This window comes from Talaromyces stipitatus, genomic scaffold (assembly GCF_000003125.1).
Source record: "Talaromyces stipitatus ATCC 10500 scf_1105507295527 genomic scaffold, whole genome shotgun sequence".
NCBI classification, from domain to species: domain Eukaryota; kingdom Fungi; phylum Ascomycota; class Eurotiomycetes; order Eurotiales; family Trichocomaceae; genus Talaromyces; species Talaromyces stipitatus.
Genome location: NW_002990114.1, coordinates 4,073,760 through 4,096,433, shown reverse-complemented (window position 1 = coordinate 4,096,433; position 22,674 = coordinate 4,073,760). Strand labels below are relative to the sequence as shown.

General features: G+C 45.7%; 4 protein-coding genes and 3 non-coding genes across 7 annotated transcripts; all 7 read right to left on the bottom strand.

The window, feature by feature from the left end:
• Window positions 1-401: 401 nt before the first annotated feature.
• On the bottom strand, window positions 402-504 carry TSTA_095290. The gene has a single exon. It is a non-coding gene; the product is annotated as a tRNA-Val (tRNA).
• Window positions 505-1,074: 570 nt separating this feature from the next.
• On the bottom strand, window positions 1,075-1,173 carry TSTA_095280. The gene has a single exon. It is a non-coding gene; the product is annotated as a tRNA-Val (tRNA).
• Window positions 1,174-2,321: 1,148 nt separating this feature from the next.
• Window positions 2,322-2,441, bottom strand: TSTA_095270. Its single transcript has one exon. It is a non-coding gene; the product is annotated as a tRNA-Val (tRNA).
• Window positions 2,442-2,793: 352 nt separating this feature from the next.
• TSTA_095260 (adenylosuccinate synthetase AdB) lies at window positions 2,794-4,278 on the bottom strand (the record flags this gene model as incomplete). The annotated part of the gene is made up of 4 exons (XM_002479198.1): window positions 2,794-3,501; window positions 3,565-4,016; window positions 4,085-4,153; window positions 4,239-4,278. The coding sequence occupies 4 exons, from the start codon at window positions 4,276-4,278 to the stop codon at window positions 2,794-2,796; spliced, it is 1,269 nt and encodes a 422-aa protein (XP_002479243.1).
• A 616-nt stretch (window positions 4,279-4,894) lies between these two features.
• TSTA_095250 (DnaJ domain protein) lies at window positions 4,895-7,763 on the bottom strand (the record flags this gene model as incomplete). Its single annotated transcript, XM_002479197.1, has 3 exons — window positions 4,895-6,191; window positions 6,248-7,592; window positions 7,667-7,763. 3 exons carry the CDS (start codon window positions 7,761-7,763, stop codon window positions 4,895-4,897), a joined length of 2,739 nt encoding a protein of 912 aa, XP_002479242.1.
• A 1,114-nt stretch (window positions 7,764-8,877) lies between these two features.
• On the bottom strand, window positions 8,878-12,050 carry TSTA_095240 (C6 transcription factor (UaY), putative; the record flags this gene model as incomplete). The annotated part of the gene is made up of 3 exons (XM_002479196.1): window positions 8,878-9,726; window positions 9,782-9,834; window positions 9,884-12,050. The coding sequence occupies 3 exons, from the start codon at window positions 12,048-12,050 to the stop codon at window positions 8,878-8,880; spliced, it is 3,069 nt and encodes a 1,022-aa protein (XP_002479241.1).
• Window positions 12,051-15,028: 2,978 nt separating this feature from the next.
• TSTA_095230 (MFS multidrug transporter, putative) lies at window positions 15,029-16,981 on the bottom strand (the record flags this gene model as incomplete). The annotated part of the gene is made up of 3 exons (XM_002479195.1): window positions 15,029-15,800; window positions 15,861-16,776; window positions 16,858-16,981. The coding sequence occupies 3 exons, from the start codon at window positions 16,979-16,981 to the stop codon at window positions 15,029-15,031; spliced, it is 1,812 nt and encodes a 603-aa protein (XP_002479240.1).
• Window positions 16,982-22,674: the final 5,693 nt, after the last annotated feature.

Genomic DNA, 22,674 nt, shown 5'->3' with positions numbered 1-22,674 from the left:
TTTGAGGACATTGTGTGTTTATGGATTCTTTTTCAAATATCTTTTCTCCTTCTTTTCTCGCGTCTCCTTTCAACTGTATATTGCATCTATACTTCCTCGGTGTTTTGAGTTTCACCTATTGTTGGCTGGAGGACACAAAATTGGCTGTACGATTGTGTTCTGTTATTGCTTGCGTCAATCGAAGCTTTGTACATGCTTTGATATAACATCGGTATATAGAATGGTATTAATCTCCTCTTTACATCCATGATTCTTTGAAATAGACGTGTAATCTACTTTACACACCACTGTACTCGATCTCGAAAGACCCCGCCAGACTACGGTGACAAAAATAAAAAACCCTGCTTTAAATAAAAAGACGAATTAAAAATTAAAGGGAAAATTTGCAAAAAAAGAAACACTGACCAGTGCCGGGCTCGATCCGGCGACCTCATCGGTAATTAATACTTGTATGGAACAAGTAACATGTTAACGATGCGAGATAACCAGCTACTCCAACCGGCCATGGAAAAGGAGTAAAAATTTTCATTTATATAGTTTTGAAGTGGACCGTTTGATTTACAATGGAACGGGAGGGGTAGGTAAAGATACGGTAAATTACATGGCTAGTATCGATAAGCGCGATACGATACGATTACGTATTTAATGTGCTTGAAAGTAGATATACGAACATTTTTGATGACAATGTCTATTATACTCTGCCAATATCGACAGCAACGTGTACAGAGACTGAGAATAGAAGAAAAGTCGTTTCAAGAGTGCTGTAGATCTATGTATGGCCGTATAAATGCGAAAGATCCTCATCCTCGTGAGAGATGCATTTTTAGAAATACATGCAACTTATTGGTTGCCGATATTACAGTTACCAAAAAATAACAAAAATCTGGTAATGGAGAAAAAAAATTCTGTTCATGATACAGGGCGAATCATAATAATCCAATCAGAGGAAGCCCTGCTGATGAACCCTTTTTTAGATCAAGAGTGGAAAGGGCTAATTAAGCATATCTCAAGCCGGTAAAACCCGGACTGAACGAAGAAGGAAGCTCAGGAAATGCCAAAAAGCAAAAAACATAATGACCAGTGCCGGGCTCGATCCGGCGACCTCATCGGTAATTGGTTTGTATTACTACAATCCTGTTAACGATGCGAGATAACCAGCTACTCCAACCGGCCATGTTGTGTTGGCAGAATTTTTGCTATAGTAAGAAGACACATAAGACCAATGCCATCATCTACTTAAGTTACTTCCAGCTTCAAGGCTTGCTTATCTAGTGGTCCTCCGTTTTGTAGATGCACATTTTGAACTTTACTGAAATTTTGGAAGCCATCAGCTTTGGATCAACGCGGGGATCCAGATGTCTGCATACGATTCATCCGGATCTTTGACTTTGAACCTGTATACAGACGCCACCTCCTAGCAAAGGTAGAATCAATACTCAATTTGTGAACCAATTGTCAATGAGCCGGAAAAGTTTTTCAGGTTCAGTCATCAGTGGGCTTGGGTTCGACTTGGGGACCAAGAATGTATCAATTGATACCAGCATTCGATCAATGATAGCAGCAATTCGACAGAGTTTCGCCATGGACTTCCAAATCTCTAGTCGAAGATTGAATTACCTAGTACAATTGATGAATAGTGTCAATTGCATGTGGTGCTTTGCTTTTGCTGCAATCCTACCTACCTAGGTACATCCATCCATCCATGGGATGTTATGAGCTGACCTCATGTTGATATGGTTCGGGTGAAGCAGCCCTCACTAGAAAATCTGTATCATTTTTATTCGCTTCTGCACCCAGTACGCTGGAGCGCAACCTGGGAGCTCGAAGCCATTCCCAGATGCCGAAGGTTCATTCCAATTAACTGATCTGCCCCTTAACAGGACTTCATGTCTTGGCACTTATGTGGTATCTACGATTATACGGATATCCGGCGCCGAACCCAGCCCAGCATGAGCGTTCCCCTTTTCTATATAAACTTGTATGAACGACGGAATCTTATGTCCTTTTCTCTTTCTCTCCTCATGTTGTGTTTTCTATTCAAGTATGCCCTTATAGTAAGCATTAGGCGGGACTAGCCCGTAACATGGGAACATTGAATATATATATCCCGCAGATTCCCTCATCCATTGGAACGTTGCCCGAGCGAATGTCAACTGGTATCCTGATATTTTAAGTGCGTACTGTATGTAGGTAGACAGTAGGTAGGTGATACGGAAAAAGAACTTCTCGTCAAAACCATAAAAATAAAAAAGGCATTTAAGTCCGTCTCTTAACCACGGGGTGAGTGAGAGACGGGAGAACGGGAAAAAAAAAATTAGGCTTGACTAAACTGGGGGTCGAACCCAGGACCTCATCGGTTCGATCAATCTTTGCGATTGGATGAATGATTTCAGTCCAGCAACTATTGTGAACGATGCGTGATACCGCTACACCATTCAGCCGTTACGGAACAGCTCCGTAAATTGGTATGTAATCCTAATAAATAGGTCTATGATAGATGACTTTATAGCATGTAGTTAAGTACTCCATTCTACGAGAGTGACATTACGAGAAAGTGTATATGAATCATGACAAAGACAAGAAAAGAACAAACTAAAACTACATGCAAAGTAAGGAGCAATTGCTACCACCTATCAAATCCCAACATCTATAAACAACATAATAGACCAAAAACGAGTTCATATAGTATGTCTATTTATTCGAATATCTGTTCCGGCTGTCTTTGAATCATGAATAATTGCTGCCTTTTTCAGAAAACTTGACTTCTCCCGGAGAAGCCATGTAATAATGGGTTTACCGAATGATCAAGTGCTCTCGTGCTGGTCCCGTACCAATCCATTTGATGGGAACACCATCCAATCCTCTCTCAATGTACTCGACGTACTTTTGCGCATTTTCAGGCAGGTCCTCGTATTTGGTCAGACCCATAGTGTTAGTCTTCCAGCCGGGTAAAGTGATGTATTCAACCTCCAACTTTTCGATAAGATTAGGGTCGGCAGGGTATGAATCCTCTAGCCGAGTTCCATCAGGTAATGTGTAGGCGACAGCGACTTTAATCTCATCGAAATCATCCAGAATGTCCAGTTTTGTCAGATTGAGGGCTGTGTAGTGGTTCACAGCGAGTGAATAGCGGCACAGCACAAGATCGAACCATCCGCAACGACGCTTGCGACCAGTTGTGACACCGAATTCGCGACCGGCAACTTGTAGTTTTTCGCCAAATTCGTTGAGTTGCTCTGTGGGGAAAGGACCGGATCCTACACGGGTTGTGTAGGCTTTGACGACACCGATGATGTTCTTGATTTTGGTGGGGTTGAGGGAAAGACCTTGAATGGCACCTCCGAGGCCTGTGGATGATGATGTGACGAATGGGTATGTGCCGTGGTCAAGATCGAGCATGAGCGCATTGGCGCCTTCGACGAGTATCCGGTCGTCATTTTTGTATTTCTGAAGGAAGGAGAGTTGATCGACGATGTATGGTTTCAGTTTTTGGCGGTATTCCTATGTCATATCATCAGCTCGGAGATACTTTGAATGGAACGGAATAGGGGCGAGGGGAACTACCTTGAAGCGATTAATCTCATCCTCAACATCATACGCCAACTCTCCAAAACGACTCCTATACCCGCTCTCCAAATTGCGCAACTTGCGCTCAAAGACCTCCTCATCCAGAATCTCGCCAACACGTACACCCCGTCGCGAAGCTTTGTCACTGTAACAGGGCCCGATACCTTTACCAGTTGTACCGACTTTACGCCCACCGAGTTTCGCTTCCTCCAATCCGTCGACGACAGAGTGCAAATCGAAGCAGACGTGCGCACGGTCGGAGATAAAGACGCGACTGTCGACGTCGACGAGACCTTTATCTGCGAGGGCGCTCAATTCCTTGAAGAAACTGGGGATGTGGACTACGGTGCCTGCACCGATGAGGTTGATGCATTTCGGTGAGACCAGACCGGATGGGAGGATGTGGAAGTCGTAGGTCACGGAGTCGTGGACGATGGTATGGCCGGCATCTTAGAAACAATTGTTAGATGACTGACGATAAAAAGTGGTAGAACGGTGTACGTAGAGAAAAACTTACTATGCCCACCAGCCGAACGGCAACAGAGCGTCGCATCTTGAGATAGGTAATCGGTAATCTTTCCTTTGCCTATGACACGTAAAAGTGAATTAGGTTTGGTTCATTTCTCAAATTTGCTGGTGCATGATTTATAGAAAGAATTGATCGGTCATACCCTCATCCCCCCATTGAGAGCCCAGCACGATAGTCACCATCGCCGCGGGGTAAGAAAAGGACTGCAGTGAAACTTCAAAGTCTGAGTAAAGACTGAACCAGAGCCAATCGATTGAATGTACACAATGTCAAGACTTAGGAAACTGACACTGAACAAATTGAAGATTTTAATAAGAGAAATCAAAATGGATCTCCGGGTTGCAATGAGTCAATTCTGATCTCTGACGGGCGGTTCCGATTCTGGCAGAACCCTGGTTTTTTTGTGTTTTGTTACCGGCGTGAAATTTTAGCGGGGGAGATTAGTCCGTACGTAATTTGACTGAAAATTACACACATCCAATTAGGATTTACCATGACTGTTACCATGACGTGACCGTACATAGGGTATATGCCGATTGCGGAGCCTGCTTTGCTTGTTTTCTGAGGCTGAGCAATTTAGGGCTTGGAAGCTCAGAATAGCAAGTATTAACATTCATGAGTATCAAGAAAAGAATATCCTTCAAGTTGCTAAAGCGTCGTCCATGTCAAAACACCCAAGTATGCACATACATTAAGAGAAAAATCGCCACCAAAATAATATTCTAGAAGACATGGTATAGAAGAGAAAGTTCAACAAGGTCCTTCTTCTGACACAACAAATGAAGTCGAGGATAGAATTCAGGCTAGCTTTCGATGACCTCTAATCCATTGACGAAGTTCGCCAAGTTGCGACATGCAATCGCGATGCCGTTCCAATGCAACTGACCAGTGCTCGATGATTCGCGCAAAGTCATCAACAGAGTTGAAATATGCTTTGAACCCACCGTGAGAATTATGCGGGACAAGTAAATCAGAGTCATTGTCGGCGTCGCTCTCCTCTCCTGAGCCCACTTGCACATCGGCGTCATCCTCAGTAGACTTGGTGTTCAAGCGAAGAGAATCTCCCGTGGCATCGATCCATCTGGGAGCCAGACCGGTTTCAAATCCTAGTTGCCGCATGGCCAAGAGCTGCAGCATCTGCCTCTGGAATTTGTTCCATTCAACAATGTACGCGCTCATCTGTCTCTCATAGATCTCCCAACTTTGCTTTGGGAGAACCATATTCCGAGGGTCGTTGCCGCTTGGCACAACTGCCGGCCGAGGAGGGCGTTTAGGGGGTTGTGGAAGACTCGTCTTGCTCCGTTGCGGAGCCATCCGACGGCCAGTATTTGGATCGTTGGGACGAGACTCAAATGGAAGTGTTGTATATATGTCGTTCAAATCGTTTATTCCCCCGTTATTTGAACTAGTGAATGGTGTCACGTTGTGGAGTGCGCTCATATTGAATAGACTACTCATCCATTCTGATGTCTTCCCAGCATTTTCATCGTCGCCACTTTTGGCACTTGAATCGGTTTTGGGAGGTACCAGTGGTGATGATACATATCCATTTGTACGTGCTTTAGTTGAGTGAGAAGGAGGCTCGTCATCAATTTCCATTGCATCCGGCACTGGTGTCGGAGTACCCTTAGATGAAGGGGCCGAGACTGTTATTTCCTCTTCCTCGGCTTCTGTCGCTACGGCAGGTTGTCGACCTTGCGCCGCTCGCCATGTAGTTCGAGGAACGTTTCTTCCTGTCGTGGCACTAGTCGAATTACCTTGCTGCGTCTGATTCGGTTGGAACATCCAATTTTTACTCTGTAGATGTTGAGCCCACGCGTCGGCGGAGAACTGAGATTGGTTCCATGAGTTTGGGGTGTGTTGTTTCGCGGCTTCATCGCTTGAAGACAAGCCGTTGGCCGGCGACTTGGAATCCAATCTCCTTCCTGGTCTACCGCGTGCAGGTGAAGTCTTTGATCTGCTGCGGTGGTGCCCATTGGCTGGATTCGGCGCAAATAGGTCGGGTCTGATAGCGTCGCCCCAGTCGCTGGCAGAAAATCGTTTATTCAGATTATCATGGCTCCTGCTCTTAGCCCCATTCTGAGAGAAACTGAGGCTGTAGCCCAAAAAATATTAGACTTGGTCTCTCCAGTTTGTAAACGACAGACTTACTTGGCAAGCCCTTCAGCGGCTTGGTCCGGATGCAATGGACTTCCTTGAGCAGCCTGCTGAGCTCTTGCTGCAAACGACGAATTATCAGAATCGTTTCCTTGATGGTAATCACTGTCAGTACTTTGATCCTGGAACTCATGGTAGCTGTGGGGTCGGCTCCTGTTAAAAAGGCTACGACGACGCCGATGACTCCGCAATGAATGGTAGTCCGTATGGTGGTGGCTGTGGCTGCTGGAAGTTTCCTCACCTGATCCTGGTCCTTGATATTGGAAAGTTTGGCCTGGTCGCAACCGACTCTTTGGAACGGCCTTTCGGCTTGGTTTGGATGTGGGTTGATCGACCTCGCTATCCAGATCATCCTCGCTACTGGAACTTGATGTAGAAGATGCGTAAGCCTTGTGCGGGTGTCTAATACCGGGACTAGCGCTACGGTGCCTATCACGAGCCGGAGAACGAGGACTCGGTGGGTTTGTCCGCGATCGTGCCTTGGAGCTGGATGACGAGTCCCTCATACTGTACGCTCGAGCCAACCCTGCGCTAGAAAAGTAAGTTCTTTCACCTCCGGCCGTTGCGTATTTATGGCTGGTACGTTCAAACTCTGGGAGGACTTCATCCACTGGAGTTTCAGGACGAGAAGAAGCTGGCGTCCTTTTCGCCTTAGGTGTTGGCGCAGGTACACTGTCGAAGAAAGCAGAAGACCTATCAGCTCGCGGCGTATTTGAGTAAGATGATATATTCCTGGCCATAGGTTCGTCGCCGCCGGGGGTTCCTGGAGCAAAGCCATGCTTTTTCCTTACGGTTGACGCTCGTCCAAATGCGTCAGGATGCTGCCTAGTATTCATCTGTTCGTATGCCGACTTTCCACGAGATGATGTTGTTCCACCACTTGCGTTCCAGGGCGGTGGAGTCGGTCTTCCAGATTTAGGATCGAAATTTGACCAGCCGTTGGCTTTCATCCCTTGAAAAGCACGGAAGGCATCCGCTCGGGTTTGCTGTTCGTACATCTTATCATAGGGCTGCTGGGGCGCAGCTTTTGCATAGCTCGCATATCTCTGGGCACCACTGGACGGTGGAGCTTGGTACGAAGCTGGACGAGAGGGCTGAGGTTTGGAAGTTGGTGGTTTGCTTGTACTGTTGGCAGGATACGATGTCGTATTTGTACGGCGAGGGGTATTCGTAGATGAAGGTCCATATAGCTTCCCGTATCCAGCTCGTAGTCTCTCGGTGTCATATTTCAAGCGTTGTTGAGAGTCGCAAAGAATTTCATGTGCTGCCTGGATAGCTTGGAACTTTGTTATAAACTCGGCTTCGCGCCCTGGATTTCGATCCGGATGGTATTTCAAAGCTGCAGTACATCAAATAGATTAGTCTAGGCGGTCGACCAAGAGCAACATGCAGGGAATGAATTTGCAACCATACCAAGCTTGCGAAACTGCTTCTTGATCTCCTCCGTATCGGCACCAGGACTAACTCCCAAGTCGGCATAATAATCTCTGCGCACATCTGCTTTAACCATCCTCAAAGCGAAGGCGCGCTATCCGTACAGCGCCCTTCAATAGAGAATGGACGGGGTTTCTTCCAACAACAATATTCTCCAGTCATGACACTCGTCGTTTTGCCTTGACGTCAATCTATTTTCCTAGATATTTGTGTAGAGCGCGTTTTGTGTGGTTGTCTCGACAAAGACCAACACACTGTCCAAGCGTAGGTTGAGAGAGAGAATATGGGGATACACAAGTAATATGGCGGGATCTGATGATCTAGTTAATATCACAAGTTAGACTAGTCTGTCCCAGTAGAATTTAGGCTGCTACTGCGACATTGTCGACTGCAAGTGTCTCAGACCATACAGCGGTGAATGTCACATGAATCGAAGGCAGCAGAGGGGGTAATTCTTTCCTTACCACATAAATAGTTAAACCAACGCTGGAAAAAGTTCCAGATTCTTTCACAGGAAGTCAATCTCGGATTTAGGGGCATGCATGATAAACAAAGTGAGGCGTACAGTGACCAGGTAGGTTATCTTTTTAGCAGGGGAACAGGTTGGGGAGAGAATTAACTGATAGAAAAGAGAGCTGGAGAAGGGAAGGACCGCCCCACCAGACAGACAACAAACAAGCCCAATCACTGAGCAACAGCGACTAAACATCTACAGATTATATATTCACCTACACTTCTGTTCTCTCAATGATCCTATGTTCATCGATTGATTCTCTTCAAAAGGCACATTTTGTCATAATTGTTTCCCAACTGAAGGTGCCGTGGAGTAAGGCATCCATCTCATCAGCCTTAGACTGGGGTAAATGACCACACAGATGCATGATGAGTTGTTCATTTGCAAACGCAGTGGAACTGCTTGATTGTAGTAAACTCTGCTTCCTATGAGAGTAAGACGGAAACAGTACTCTCTTAGTAAATGGATCGGATCAGGCCATTTCATACATCAGCGTGTTCTCGATTGGCTGGTTGGTGCCCGACTGCGCTTCATTGGGGATGAAAGTCAGGTCTGGCCCAGGTTGAGTGCCTGAATGAATGCCTGAGTGCCTAGGCTTACACCAATCTGTTCTGACATATCTATCAATGAAGTGTATAATCATGGGTATCATATTTTATATGCATATACATCAATTCTATATTCCAGAATTTCCACCACCAGACATTCCAAACCAGTACCCATCCATCAAATCATATCCTGATCCATCAGTGGTCAAATCACGGAGATAGTCAGCTTCCATCCCGAAGCCTCCCAGATTGATGCCCGTGCCCTGCAGATCGTTCAGATTGAAAGGACCGGCAAACGTATCAAGTGCTGCACTACTGCCGTCTGCATGGCTCATATCAGCGTCCTGGTTCAGGTTGTTGGCGAGATTGGTGGCGAAGTCGAGGAAGTCGAGGCTCATATCCGTTAGACTATGTTGCTGCGGCTCTGAATGTGTCGGAGGAGTGAAAGCAGGTGCTGTTGATGATCCGGCACTTTGCGGTGATTGCGCCATATAATATTGTTGTTGGTGTTGCTGAGCAGTCTGATCATAAGAAGTATATGCCTGGGTATACCCGGGGTTGTTTTGATATTGTTCGGGTTGTGGTGCTAACGACGGCGCAACTTGATATGATCGTTGTCTAGGAGAGGGATTGAGATGAGCCTGTTGGCTAGGAGGACTGTGATACAAATCGCTAAGATCCATATCAAAAGTAGGCCGTCGTGGGGGTCGTTGAGGTCGCTGTACAGGTGCTAATTGCACGCCTGGCGCTGCAGTGCGGTTAATGTTTCCAGTTGTCGATGCCAGCGATTTGCTCGGTGCTGTGAGCGATACACCACCCACGGCTTGTGATGCGAAACCCTTGGAGCCCATGCGAACTGTAGCTCTACTCATTCGTTCAAATGCATCTCGACACGTCTCTGCTGGCGGGCAAACTTCTATCAAATCGCTGAAAATGGATGTTGCAGCTAGAACGGTGAAGTCGACATCATCCAAAGTCTGCGCTCATACATTAATAAATATACAAGGTTTTCTGTCGGGGGAAGGGGCCTACCAAACGACTGCGGACAACAGGTGAGTGCCAGATCGCGAACAGAAATGATATGCCTTGATAAATTGTTAGCTCTATTCCAAAAGTCACACTGAATAAGCTTACCGGCCATAAAGAGATGATGAGTCGTCATATATGTATAATTCACTAGTCTGACTCGATGTAACTGACGATAAATCTTGATGACTTTCTGACCTGCCTCAGCAATCTGAAGATAAATATCATCTTCATCTTCTCGATCATCCAGGTCGAAAGACGGTGGGCTGGAAACATCTTCTGTTGGATGGAGGTCCCCTGCCAACGCCGCAGGTACGGTGAGCGTCTGTCTATACAGCATGATTAAAGCTTGGTAGTAATTCAACTCGAAGAGTTCAAGGGAAAACTGGACTCCTGTCTCTTTCTTCGTTGGTGATGAGTCCTTCCACTCCAGCAAGCGGCGATGGACATCCCTGCGCCATGAACGGAATGAATCAAAACGCTCAAGGAAAGGAGACTGGAGTTTGGTGTGCATGAAGTGATTCGAACTGTTCTTCCCTGACCGTCGCACAAAGCGCGCCTGTTGATATTGTAGGACTTGTTGGATTTCTGATTGCAACAGTCGTAACTTCAAGTAGTGGTAAGAAACATGTTTATAGCTCGGTACGTCACCTTTTGGTGGACGAAATCCAGACTTTGTGATGTAGCGGTCGTCGAGAATAGAAAGAAATTCGGTAGTGATGACCTGATCGGTTATTCCAAAAGGACGACCGACACAAGTACTAACAAGTCGATCGAAACTGTAGACACACCACCAAAGCCTTCTGCGGTGATCACGAATATATTGAAGCCGACCCCGTTCTGGGTGGACTGGTTGATTCGGAGACACAACGTTTTCCTCTCCGATCGAGTCTATGCCAGTACCATCTTCATGATGCAGACCAAGATCAATAGCAAGTCGAACAGCAACACCTACAATATACCAGAGCCCCGGGGCAACCGGTCTCAACAGCGCGAAACTAGCCAATAAAAGATAAGCTTGCAGCTCATCAAGGCCGCCTCCTGTAGAATCGGCCATAGGCGAAGCACTTAGAAAGGCTTCCCAGTGTACAACTGCAGCTGCATGGTATTCTTCCGGTTGAAACTGAACTCCCGAAAGCTTCTGTTTCTTAGCAGAGTGCGATGGAGATGATCTGTTTCCGGAATTCGAACCATCCTCTTCATCATCCGAAGATCTTCTCCTTCCTTCGAAGATAATACCAGCGCCGATAGCAAATACAATGTTCAACAAGTATAGATCACGAGATGACCTTGCAGATTCCTCCGTTTCGTAGACTCTGTTTACCAGCTCCAAGAAGTCGCCACGATGTAAGATGGGCATCTGTGGATTTGCATGCTCAAAATATAAACTAACAAGTCGATCAGCGAGTTCTCGATCAGGGAATGCAGCCTGTTGCATCAAGGGACGCGATTGGAGGCCAAAGAAAGTTTCTCGAATCGTACTACCGGTGCTGTTTGACGACTTGCGCTCGGTTAGTCGAGCCGAGCCAGGTTCAGAGCCGCTCGTATTCACCGAGCTTTTGACCGCTGCAAAGACAAGCCTAGCAAAGGAGATACCAGAGGTAGAACCCAGATAGCGCGAATCCGACATGGCCTGCACGGAGACCATTCCAATGTTCGATACCAACTGATCCAAATGTTCTTTAGAATCCGGATCACGGCTCTTATTAGAAACCAAATCGCGCTGTTTACTATCCTTCTTTTCTTCCAACGCCTTTTCGTTCTTTTTAGATTCCTTCTTGGTTTCCTTTGAGGCAGCAGTTTCGGCATCTTGTTCCGAAACCTGATTTGTCCCACGCACTTCCATCTCCCCGTCAAAGGCAGAAGAAGGCTTGAATTCAATTCCATTTTTGAGTAGCAATCTTTCAAGGTATGTCACACGGGCTTCCAAAAAGAAAACATAACTGCGAGGTATTTCACGTTTCGTGATTGGGTCAAACCCGACGCATTTCGCATCGGCTTTTTCGCATGTTTGACATCGAGGAAGACGTTGATCGCATCTATTTTTGCGCAAGCGGCACCGGTTACAGGCAGAAACGTTGCGGAATGACGAAGCAGGCACGCTGGTCGATGTCGACGTCTGGCTGGGTGTGCTCATGGCGGAGGTGGGTTTGCTGCTCTCGCGTTGACCGGCGGATGGATGCAAAGGGATAGATAGGGAGTCATCGGGTGATCGTGATCGTTTGATACCGGTCGATACAGGTGACGTACCAGGTCGTGAAGGTGGATTCAGCATGCTTATACATCTAGCGGAGTGATCGCGGGAAGCATTCGATATGAGCTAAGCTCCCTGTCGCCCCACGTGTCTAGTACAGAGATATGACGAGTTCATAGATTATTTCTCGCAATCTCCATGATGCTCCGAATCACAGGTCTGCTTCCAATTCAACGGTGGTTGGGTCGCGCATTCACACGGAGATCCAGCATGGGAAATCAAAGCGGTTACCGAGCCCCGTCCTTGTGTCTCGTCCCGGGGTCTGGGGGATTGGCAAGACCTAGGTAAATGTTGCAGTTTATCTCCGACGAACACAGCGTCGCAAACTGAGTTTGTCGTTACGCCGGGTATAGTAGATGAAGCGATAAAGAGGGATGGGCCTGTTGAATTAGGTAGATTTTACAGTGGGGTTTTGGTTGGTGTCCACTGTCCAATGCCGGCAGGCGGATTTCGGAAAGCGATAAGCCGGATGAACTATGAGAGAAACAGCTTGCGCTGACACGAGCGAAGTCAATAACAGGATTGGGGATTCATTGAATATTCGTACATCATCAACAGAGTGAGAAGAATTAGAAGAAGAAGACAGAGAGCGGGGAATAACATGAAGCAGTATTGATAATCAGCATCTCGTTCAGCCTTGTCGAGGAAGGAGAAGATCGATTCTATGACCAGCGCACGCTCGGATTGGCGGTAGATAACAGATGAGTGGATAAGCTATTCTTAAATGGGATTAGTTTAGATAGTCTCTCCAGAAAAGTAAAACACATCATTTTGCTGTTCACCAACAACTACCACTTTCACAGACTGAAACCAGGCTGAGGATTGCTTTGCCATGGATAAAAACGTGGTCAGACTTGGTGCCACTCAAAGCGAAGACTCTAACGTGAGGTCTTTCTCTGCCCAACGAGCCAAAGCATGCTTCATTGACAAGCCGCTCTAAGCGCGAGAGAAATGTGTGTCTACCATTTCATTACTCTGTCTACGACATGATCATAGACTTTGGAGAGTCTCTTGAGAAGTTGCCTGAATACATTAAGTAGGTCTAGCAAGAGTATGACAGTAGATTTTAATGAACAGCAGAAGAAATATATCAAATCTTCTACTAGCTTCGCCTACCCCAAACATTGATTTACCACGTGCCATCTGGGATGCCTCGATCTCAGGCCAATCATACGCGGGGTAGTATGGCCAATGATGTCGCAGAGTACTAACGCTAGAGCCAGAAATATTTCTAGGCTATTTCAAGACATACACAAGCCAGATCGACAAAATGGGCACTTACATTTGTGATGTCTTTGTTCAGGTGTGAATTCTCTGACATGGCTTGCTAAATAGTCATAAATGCAAAGAGAATGACATGCATGGTAGGACTATCATGTCAAAGAAGACCAGATTCCCAGCAGTCAGCCGAGAAACCCGAAGCCGCTAGGCGGAGAAGATCACCGAAAGCCCTAATCGATATGATAGACATGACAGTTGACATTATATAATGAACTGATTTCTGCTGCTGCTGGTATAAATACCTCATGTATGCAGGCTTTTCACATACATGTAGTTACATGTTACGCATATGTAGGCATCCCTGCGTACTTTGACAGGAGAGTTCGCGTAACAAACACTACTCATCTCCCGAAACCATGCCAACACATACCTAGGGATCGTCGTCGATAGGTTCAAAACCTGGTGACATATACATCGATACTCACTTCTTACCTACCTGCGCTACCTTACTACCTCATCTGGTCAAATAGTTTATGTCTACACATAACCTGCCTAACTAGGAAAGTAGCTTTCAGCCCTAAAAAAACGGAACACAGCAGATGTTTCTCGATGTTATCACGCGGTATCAAAAAATCCGATTCTGTTAGCACAACGTTAAGGGAACCTCCTTGCTCAGGACTTGCCAACTTGGTCTACTATCAGAACCGACGATAACCGCGCTCAATCTTGTTTAGAGCGTAGCACGTCATCTTAAGATGAGTAGCTATAGGTATCGATATAGGGAGCCGGTTATTAGGGCAACCGGCAAAGGGGATTAGCGATCAGGACAGGCTGGTTGCTAGCCAGCTCCCGTTCGGAAATGAATAGAGAACGAATGCATGGATAAAGCGCATACTATAACTACAAATACTTCATATAATTATGTGAACTCAGGAGTAGGCACCCTGCATAGGACAGCATACACAGAGCATTGAAAGCAGACCTATGTACTGTTCATGGCGGTGTAGACATCAAGACCCTGGGGACGGATTGATATTGTATGACAAAATCTCGTTTTCATGTAACTTACTCATTGACATGACATGGCTGGACTACCTAGTATCCTTGCGTTGTATCAGGAGTCGAATTCGCAATCGAACCGTTACGGAAACACTCGAGTTTCAATTACATGTAACCAGAAGGGTAATTCTACAGACAACATGTATTGTCGTACCATAACGTTGCATGTGTATACCCTATGTAATTGTATGTAGGTTGTTAATAACGAAAAAATAGGTATCTATTTCTGTACGAATGAAAAAAACTCTCTATCAAACATTGGATATATCAAATGACTCGCTAAATTTTTTCTTCAAAAAGCCTCCCAGATAGTTTCAATGTAATGCAATAAAAATAAAGACCATATCTTTCATGAGTTGCGTCTTGTGCGGCCATAATTTCCTCCCAATAATATTTGTTTTGTTCTTGATTTTTTTGTGTGGTCTTGTGTCCCTGTCGCTCAGTTGTATGCTATATCCGCCCAATGTTCCTTATCCCATGTCAAAGATGTATTAATATGCTGTAATCCGAAAGCGGCTTGCCCGTGAAATTAAAGCCCCAAAAGAATACCGTTACCAGAACAGTACTGACCGTGAATGATAAAATATAAAAACGCGAAAGATGGTTGCCAGAAGAGGAAATCAATGTTCAAAAACAGCCCGAGTTTGCATGCATAAATGTTATGATCGAAGATGGATGCAGGAAAAAAAAAATGAAATTCATGTCATTTCGTTTTCATTTCAAGGTCTTTCCGATTTATCGTCAATGGACATTTCGAGTGGTTCGGAAATCTCGGAGGTCGTAAACATGTTCGAAAGTAGCCCAACCTCCTCTGATACCACTAGCGGTTCCGGGTATAGTGATTGCTGGTGCTGGCAAACGCTCGGTATCTGCTCGCTCGTGGTATCGGTTTTAATGTCATGTTCTTGTTTCTGATCGGTTTCCTCCATGAACAGACTTTCAATGGCACCAATCACACATACGATCCCCAAGGCCCACCAAGCGATAATTGAATACCCGCTGCGCAGTCCCTGTGAATGTAAGAGGCCTGTGATTGAAGGGCCAAGGGCCCGGCTCAGACTGGCTACAGAAGATGCTAATCCATTGACCGTTCCCATGACATTTTTGGAAGGGATTGTATTGGCGAGTAGTAAAGATATCCCGGGGAAGCAAATAACATGTAGCGTAATCTTGCTGAGTAGGGCCACGTAGGCAGCTGGTTTCTGCAAGGTCGACGGTAATAAAATAAGGTAAGGGACAGCGAAGTAGATAGGTGGCCAGATGAACATAGCCAAGCGAAGGGACCGGAGCGCACCAAGTTGGTTAACCAAGAAAGGAAAAAGAAAGATTTGTGCGAAGAGAGAGTAAATGCCCTGCACAGCCAGCATATAGCCGATTGTTTTTGTTGAAAGAGCCAAGCCACCGGTAAATTTCAAAGGCAGGTCAATATCCTTCTCTGATGGCGGCGTACTCAAGAAGATAGGCATTAACTGGTCGAAGGACACGCTATGACTGAACCAGGGTTGTTAGTTACATAATATTCGAGAGACAACCGCGCCAGGCAAGACTTACTAAGCCAATATACCGTATCCTACAATAACACAGACGACCGGTTTTGTCAATGCGTTCTTGAAACCAACGCGGCGACTCCTCTTTGGCTCTTCTAGGTCGAGATCAATTTCTGGTGGGCGAACATTGCCGATCGAGGACGAGCGAGGAGATGGTTCCCTGCTTCTGTATTCAGGTGGCTGGTCTTCGTAGATCTCATCGCTTTCCATTTCCTTAATCAACCCTATCTTGGTTTCCATTGGCTCAATAACTTCCTCATGACCACTCCAAGATCTGCCCAACAGCCAGCGGCCCAATTCGACTCCACGGTCTCTGCGATGCTTCTTCTCGACGTGTGTTTCTTCCAGGAATAGAGTACCGATAGTGATTCCAATAATAAGAATGCCAATGCAGACTAAGTTGGGAAGGAGAAAAGGGAACCGATCGAAAATGGTCCCTGGCTTGAAAATAGCCGGATAGCTCAACACGGGCCTGGCTAGAGCACCGCCCAAATACGGTCCAATGATTGAGCCAAGACACCAGATAAAAGGCATAATCGAGTAAGCACGTGGTTGCTGTTCTTTAGAGGTCACTAGTTCTGCAACTGTAGTCTGTAAAACCCCGATGTTCCCATTAAGCAACCCACCCAGGGCCCGAGCCACCATGGCGGTTGGAAAATTTGGTGCAAAGCCGAACACTAGCATACTGATGGCGGTTCCAATCAAGCCCATAATCAGGACTGGTTTCCGGCCGATTTTGTCACTGAGACGGCCCCAAAAGACTCCGCTGCTGAATTCGGCAAAAGTAAAGGCAGATGTGATCATGCCAACGAAGAGAGCAATTTTCTCCTCACTTTCGGCCACATGGAATGATTCAACCATGTAATAGGCATAGGGAAATACTGACATGAATGCAATCGGTTCACATATACGTACAAGTGCTAGGCAGAGTCAGTCTTACTCGATACATGCACCGCATAGCCAAAACAAAAGCAAAGCAAAGAAAAAAAAAAAGAGCATACCAAGAACGGTGAACTGCTGCCATGGAAAAGGGACATCGTTGGAGTTGTTCTGGGAGCGGACCAGCCTCTGCAACCATCGCTTTGCCGTGTCGATGACAGGGAGCCTATGTTGTTGAGTCGGCATTGTGAGATTGTGAATTTAAAGGTCGAGTAAACTAAAGACGCCGAAGTAAGGGTGACACCACTAGAAGCAAACGACACTCGTTGCAATCATCAACACATTGAAAGGCGTAATCTGCGAGCCACCACCGATAGGCTCTATAAGACACTGGAATGCTGAGATGTCCTTGTTGGTGTTTTATTGATGTAATTTGTAGTAGACTAGCAGAGGTTGTCGAGAGAATGGAAGAGTGAAGGGAGAGGAAGGAGGGGAGTTAACTTCAACGTCTTCCTTATATACTCAACGTTAATTCAAAAAATAAGCATCATTCCAGAAAGACCAGGCATTTGGGCGAGGAAGGAGGCCCAAATTTAAACCTCCACCCCCAGCAGTCATTTCTCAGATCCATCTACATTACATATTACACATCTAGTTACGAATGGCACTAAGGGTGATGTTGTGTATCGATAGTACGGTACGTATACAATCGGTGACATGACAGGTAACAAGCTAACCATCCCACACGGAGGACTAGTAAAACAGTAAGACAAGACAAAATAAAATAGAGAATAAGAAGAGATCCACAACTGGAATGATTGAGCTAGCCAGATGTGGGGAGAAGAAGAATACAAGGCAAAAAAAAAGTGGTCCCGGGTTTTACCTTCTTAGACGATCTTGTTTGTTCGCAGTTGAACAAGGGCGAGGCGAGGGCTTGGTTAGTTTATCCTGATGTAGTTCAAGAAAGGGGCTACGCTTGCCGGATGCCTTGATACTAACTAGCTAGTGAAGTTTCTACAGTTGGATACGTAATGTAGATATTTCAAGGTCAACGCGGCGCATCTGTGAGCTTGAATTATCCCACCAAGCCCGATTTCATATATCAACTGATTGTTGCAGGAAGATAATCTTGAGACTCGATTGAGTAGAGGATATGGTGCAAGACTGAATGTATCTATTCAAGCAGTGTTCCGAACGTACTCCGTACATGCTACAGCAATACATACATGCATAAGTCAAGCGTACGGATGCCCTGCATGGAACTGGCGGACAAGATGGAAATCTTGACCGATTCGAAAACGAAAGCTCAACGAGTGAGAGGAAAGAGGAAAGTATCCAAAAGGGGGGTCAAAAAGGGGCCATTCGTATGGAAAGAAAGGAAAGAAAAATTACACGTATGATCAACCAGACAAAGCCTAACAAAAAAGACCCAAAAACAGACAAAACGTACTAGACCAGCTGCTAGTAGTTACTAGGCGACCCATGTACCTGAACCCCGGGCACTCGAACAAGACTAGGAATCCTTTCCAGTCTCAAAGGCAAGTCGAAAACGAAAGAAAAATTCAAAAAACACTAAAAGTGGCGTCTCAGCGAAATGATACGCCGTCTGTGACTGGGTGGATATTCTGGATTCGGACTAGGATGCTAACCCAAGAGACCGGTTGAGGGCAGAAGCTAGCTGAGCTAGCTTTTTCTTTTTTATTTTTATTTTGCTTTTTAGGGCACTAGAATGGATACAGAATTCGAGATAAATAATCTCCGTGGCCAGTCCGTGGAGCCTTCTGCTCCACCCGGTTGATTAAATGTTTTTGGGTCCCTCAGTATGTGGTCTTTAAGGCGTTACAGGGCGTAGCATCCAGTGATTTAATGAAATATGGAGATCAGTACTGTACGCTGTCCGAAAACTTGAGGCTACCTACGTACAAACGAAACGCAAATCATAAATTGTCCGGACATGGAATACCACCAAACGTAGTACAATACGGGCACAACAGAAACCGTTGGGAGAAAACAAATCACTCTTTCTGGCAGCGGAGAAATATGCGGTGAGGTGAGGGTCGAAGAATATTGAACAAGCCGTAAGACATGTCACAAGGGACGTGGGTTCCAGCCGGATTTGAAAGCATTTGCCCTTTTGATTCTTACGACATCTGCTTTGTTCGGACAAGCAATTCCGGGGGAGGGATAGACGTGGCTTCAATGCTCTATCTCAGTAGGGTGAGAAGTAAGAGAGAGCAAAGAACTAAAGAAATTGGCCCGGAATTCCGGTTGCGGTTCCTGGAGTGCTGATTGGCCAGTTGGCATGTTAGGGAAGAACCGCCACTCGCCAGGAACTGGATGCTCACGTGACTCCGCGCCAATGGGATGGGGTTCCGACTTCCCTAGCCAATTATCCAGGTTTTCTGACTGATGCCACTCCGTACAAGATTCAAGATTCATTCTGGAATCTCAATCCACCTTCCGAGTCATTCGAGTCTACTACAGTCCTGATCTCAATACGTATGTCTCCGTCATTCCGCTGAGGTTCTCAACGCTCACCGTCTCCATGGCATTCAATTCAATGGCATTGATTGCTTTTCCTTGACAGGGGACTAAGGAAAAAGTAATCATCGCTTTCCGACTCGCTAACTATAGCATCGCCTCACTATCACCAGGGTTTGCGATAGGATCAAAGGAGAAAAAAGCAATTCAGAACACCCGGGTTAGGGCTCGGAATCACGGCACCTGGGTTTATTTCCTCGTTTGGCTTTGTCGCGACATTTCATTGTCGACTTACTCATCTGTCTCGAGTAACCATTGTTTCCATGACAGTGCTTGACTCAGATGTTGCGGTCTTCTATTGATTCTATGGAGTAATACTGCCAGTACTAAGAAAGAAGAATGGATAAGATTGAAACCTTTTACGGCTACGTAGTGCGACTACGTACGTACCAGGGGTACTAGTTGGTGTATCCACTCTGAGAATCAGAAATCCTCTGACATCAGATGATGTGAAATTGTGAAACAGATCGCATATTAGTCCCATCTTGACTTTTAGTTTCTTCAAGCCCAGGAGTCGGTGTTTGTTTGACTGTTGTTGGCACCCTAAAATAGTATGCAACAGCGGTGTGCACTTTATTTACTCCGTATTTACATTACCGGCTTGTTTCTTAGATACACGAAATTCAATACAGAATACGTAACAATACAATGCATTTAGCCCTGCCTTTTTCCTGTTTGGGCTACTGGGTATTCCGACAGTCCGGACCAACGCTTTTACCATGCAGTGCGACGGCCAATCATCTCATTCGCGCAATCGAATCGATATTCAAGGCTGAAGATTGTCAGAGCTACTACATACGCCATATACTAGAGGATACATTTGAGTTCTGCATATCTGCGTTCATGATTTCGTGCAGCCATGATGGCATTAGTCCTATCACATCATCAGCTTGCGCATGTAATCAAGGATCCCTACGAATATCTAAGACTCAATACTCTTGCCAGTGGGGTTGTTCTGCGGGATGATTCTTGATACCCGATAGATGGATGTCCATGGATGTCGTTGTGCCCTGCAGACAACTTGGTTGGCGCAATTTCAAGGATTTCACAAGTTTATCCACACTTGCACTGCCTCATGAATCACTACACAATGAGATCTTTGATATATACACGCCTATGTCCAAGGCATCAAGTACTGAGCTGGCGGCTCATCTTCGAAGTGATATTTCAAACTGGACCGCAGGCCCGCTTATACACGGTCGAATCCTTCTTTATTCTTGAGTCTTTTCATTGTCACGAGAGGCTGAGTCAGTGTGACAACGCACTTCTTTCGAAACTGTCTGTCGTCCAGGTAGAATAACTTCATCTCTCGGGTGACTGTTCATGACATCAACATCTTGCATATGCATGTTCTTGTGTGACCCCATCTGATTCTCCGAGGCGGTTAAAAAACAAAGCACACCGCTCAGGGGATACAAACAGGTAAAAATAAGGCTAAAAAAAGACCCCCCAAGGTTGGAAATAGAGTACAAAAAACACCTGGTTTGTGGCTGTGTGTTTGCCAACGTGTCGGCAGGAAAACACATGGCAAGGATCCCTGTCCTACCTTTGATGTTTTAAGCCGAATACCGGAAGAATCCTTTGATCCGATTTAGAGCACGAGTCAACGTCAGATGACATATGTTCCATGCAAGATTGTACTTCGGTGCGTATGTAGTTGGGGAGCTGGGTAACCGTTCCTGCCATTCCGTATGGGTACACACTGAGATGTAGCCTGATAATGACTGCCTGTGTTCTATTCCAAGGTTGATACAATACATAGTCGTCTTTGTTGCAAAGAACAATACCATTAGGCACTTCATCAAAAGTAGAGCTGGATGCGGAAGCCAATCATACGTATCCAACCCGGCATACCCAACCCAAATGAACGATTGATATGCGCGATACTACAAACCACATGATCTAGCATATTATCCATGTATTACTCGCAGGCTGCAACCAGACTCGGCTTAATATCAGACACCAATTACAGCTAGTTACCTAGTTAAACTCATCACGGATTCCCCATTCCATCAGCTGTTATCTACCTCAAATCTTCAGGGCTGCTTGTCGATCTTTCTTTTCTGTCGGCGATAACTATACTTCGGCACTTTGTCATACACCGACACTTTGGTTACATGTCAACGGTTTCTTGGCATTGATATTGATGTCGTCTCCGTACTGTCTACTATTTGTCGTAGCTACGGAGGAGAGTGGTGAAATGCCCTTCTTCAGTTGAAAAGGAAGGGTCAAGTAGGAAAACTTGTAAGCTTGATGCTGTATGTGTAGTATCTACCGCGCACTTCTTTTGCTTATCGGTCTAGAGAATAGCCAGATATCGCTTCATCGGGTAGCTTATACTAAAACGAAGCTGATTGCCTGGTCGAGGTAAAGATACAAATAGATTACAACGCTAACCCCGATCAAGAATATGTTACTGTATCAGATTAGTACGTCGATATATCATAACAATACACATCTAAAATCAACATGCAGCTGCCAAAGTAAATACGCAGTACTAATTATTGTATCAACAAGAGCGACTGCTTCACCCTTTTCGCTGATGCTTTCTAGTCAAATCTACCCAAGCATAGTAATTCATAATTATCATCACACAGCAGACGGCCCAACGCCAAGATCTTGACTCTGTCAGAGTCTCAGAGATGGGTAAAATCTGCCCGGATCAAAGGGTGATGATTCCCCGGGCAAATAGGCTTTCAGCCCTGGGCTATTGTGTGTAACTATTAAAGTAATTAGGGCTTGTATTTATCCGTAACGCACTAGCAGAGCCGTATCCTTGGAACACGATACATCGGTACGGCAGGGCCGGAATGCTTCCGGAAGTGGGCCCATTCCAAGTTTCGAGCTTCATCATTCAATTCTCTTCGGGGAGGTGATTACTGTTGTCTTTGTCTCTTAGTCCTACAGAGTCTGTTAGACAGCTGACTTGTTGATGCATTTTTGATACATATGCCCTATTCAGAAGTTACCAACTAGCGTCGTCTTAGACTCTCGTCTTAAAAGTGACTCTCTGTACCTGACGGAATTCGCACAAAGGGGCGCTGAACGGGACAAGGTAATCGAAGTTTCTTTGATTAAATGAAGTAAGCTACGTATATCGATATCGCCACTCGGCTTGCAAGGAAGCTTCGGTACTTCATTAAACTTTGATTTAGTACGCTTATCCCAGTGCCGAGTGCGGTACGGATTTGTTAAGTACCTATCCAGGTCGCAACTCCAGTGTTTCAATGTTTGACAGGACGCTAAGAAACTGGCAGAGCTCGAAGTCTACGGAGTATAGTCACCTGAATTCACTCCTAGTTCATGTGTATAGTCGAGATTTTCGAACAGACGTAGTATGTGCTACGCAAAGCAAACCCAATTCTGAAGACAAATGATTCAGCCGCGTCGCGCCCCTG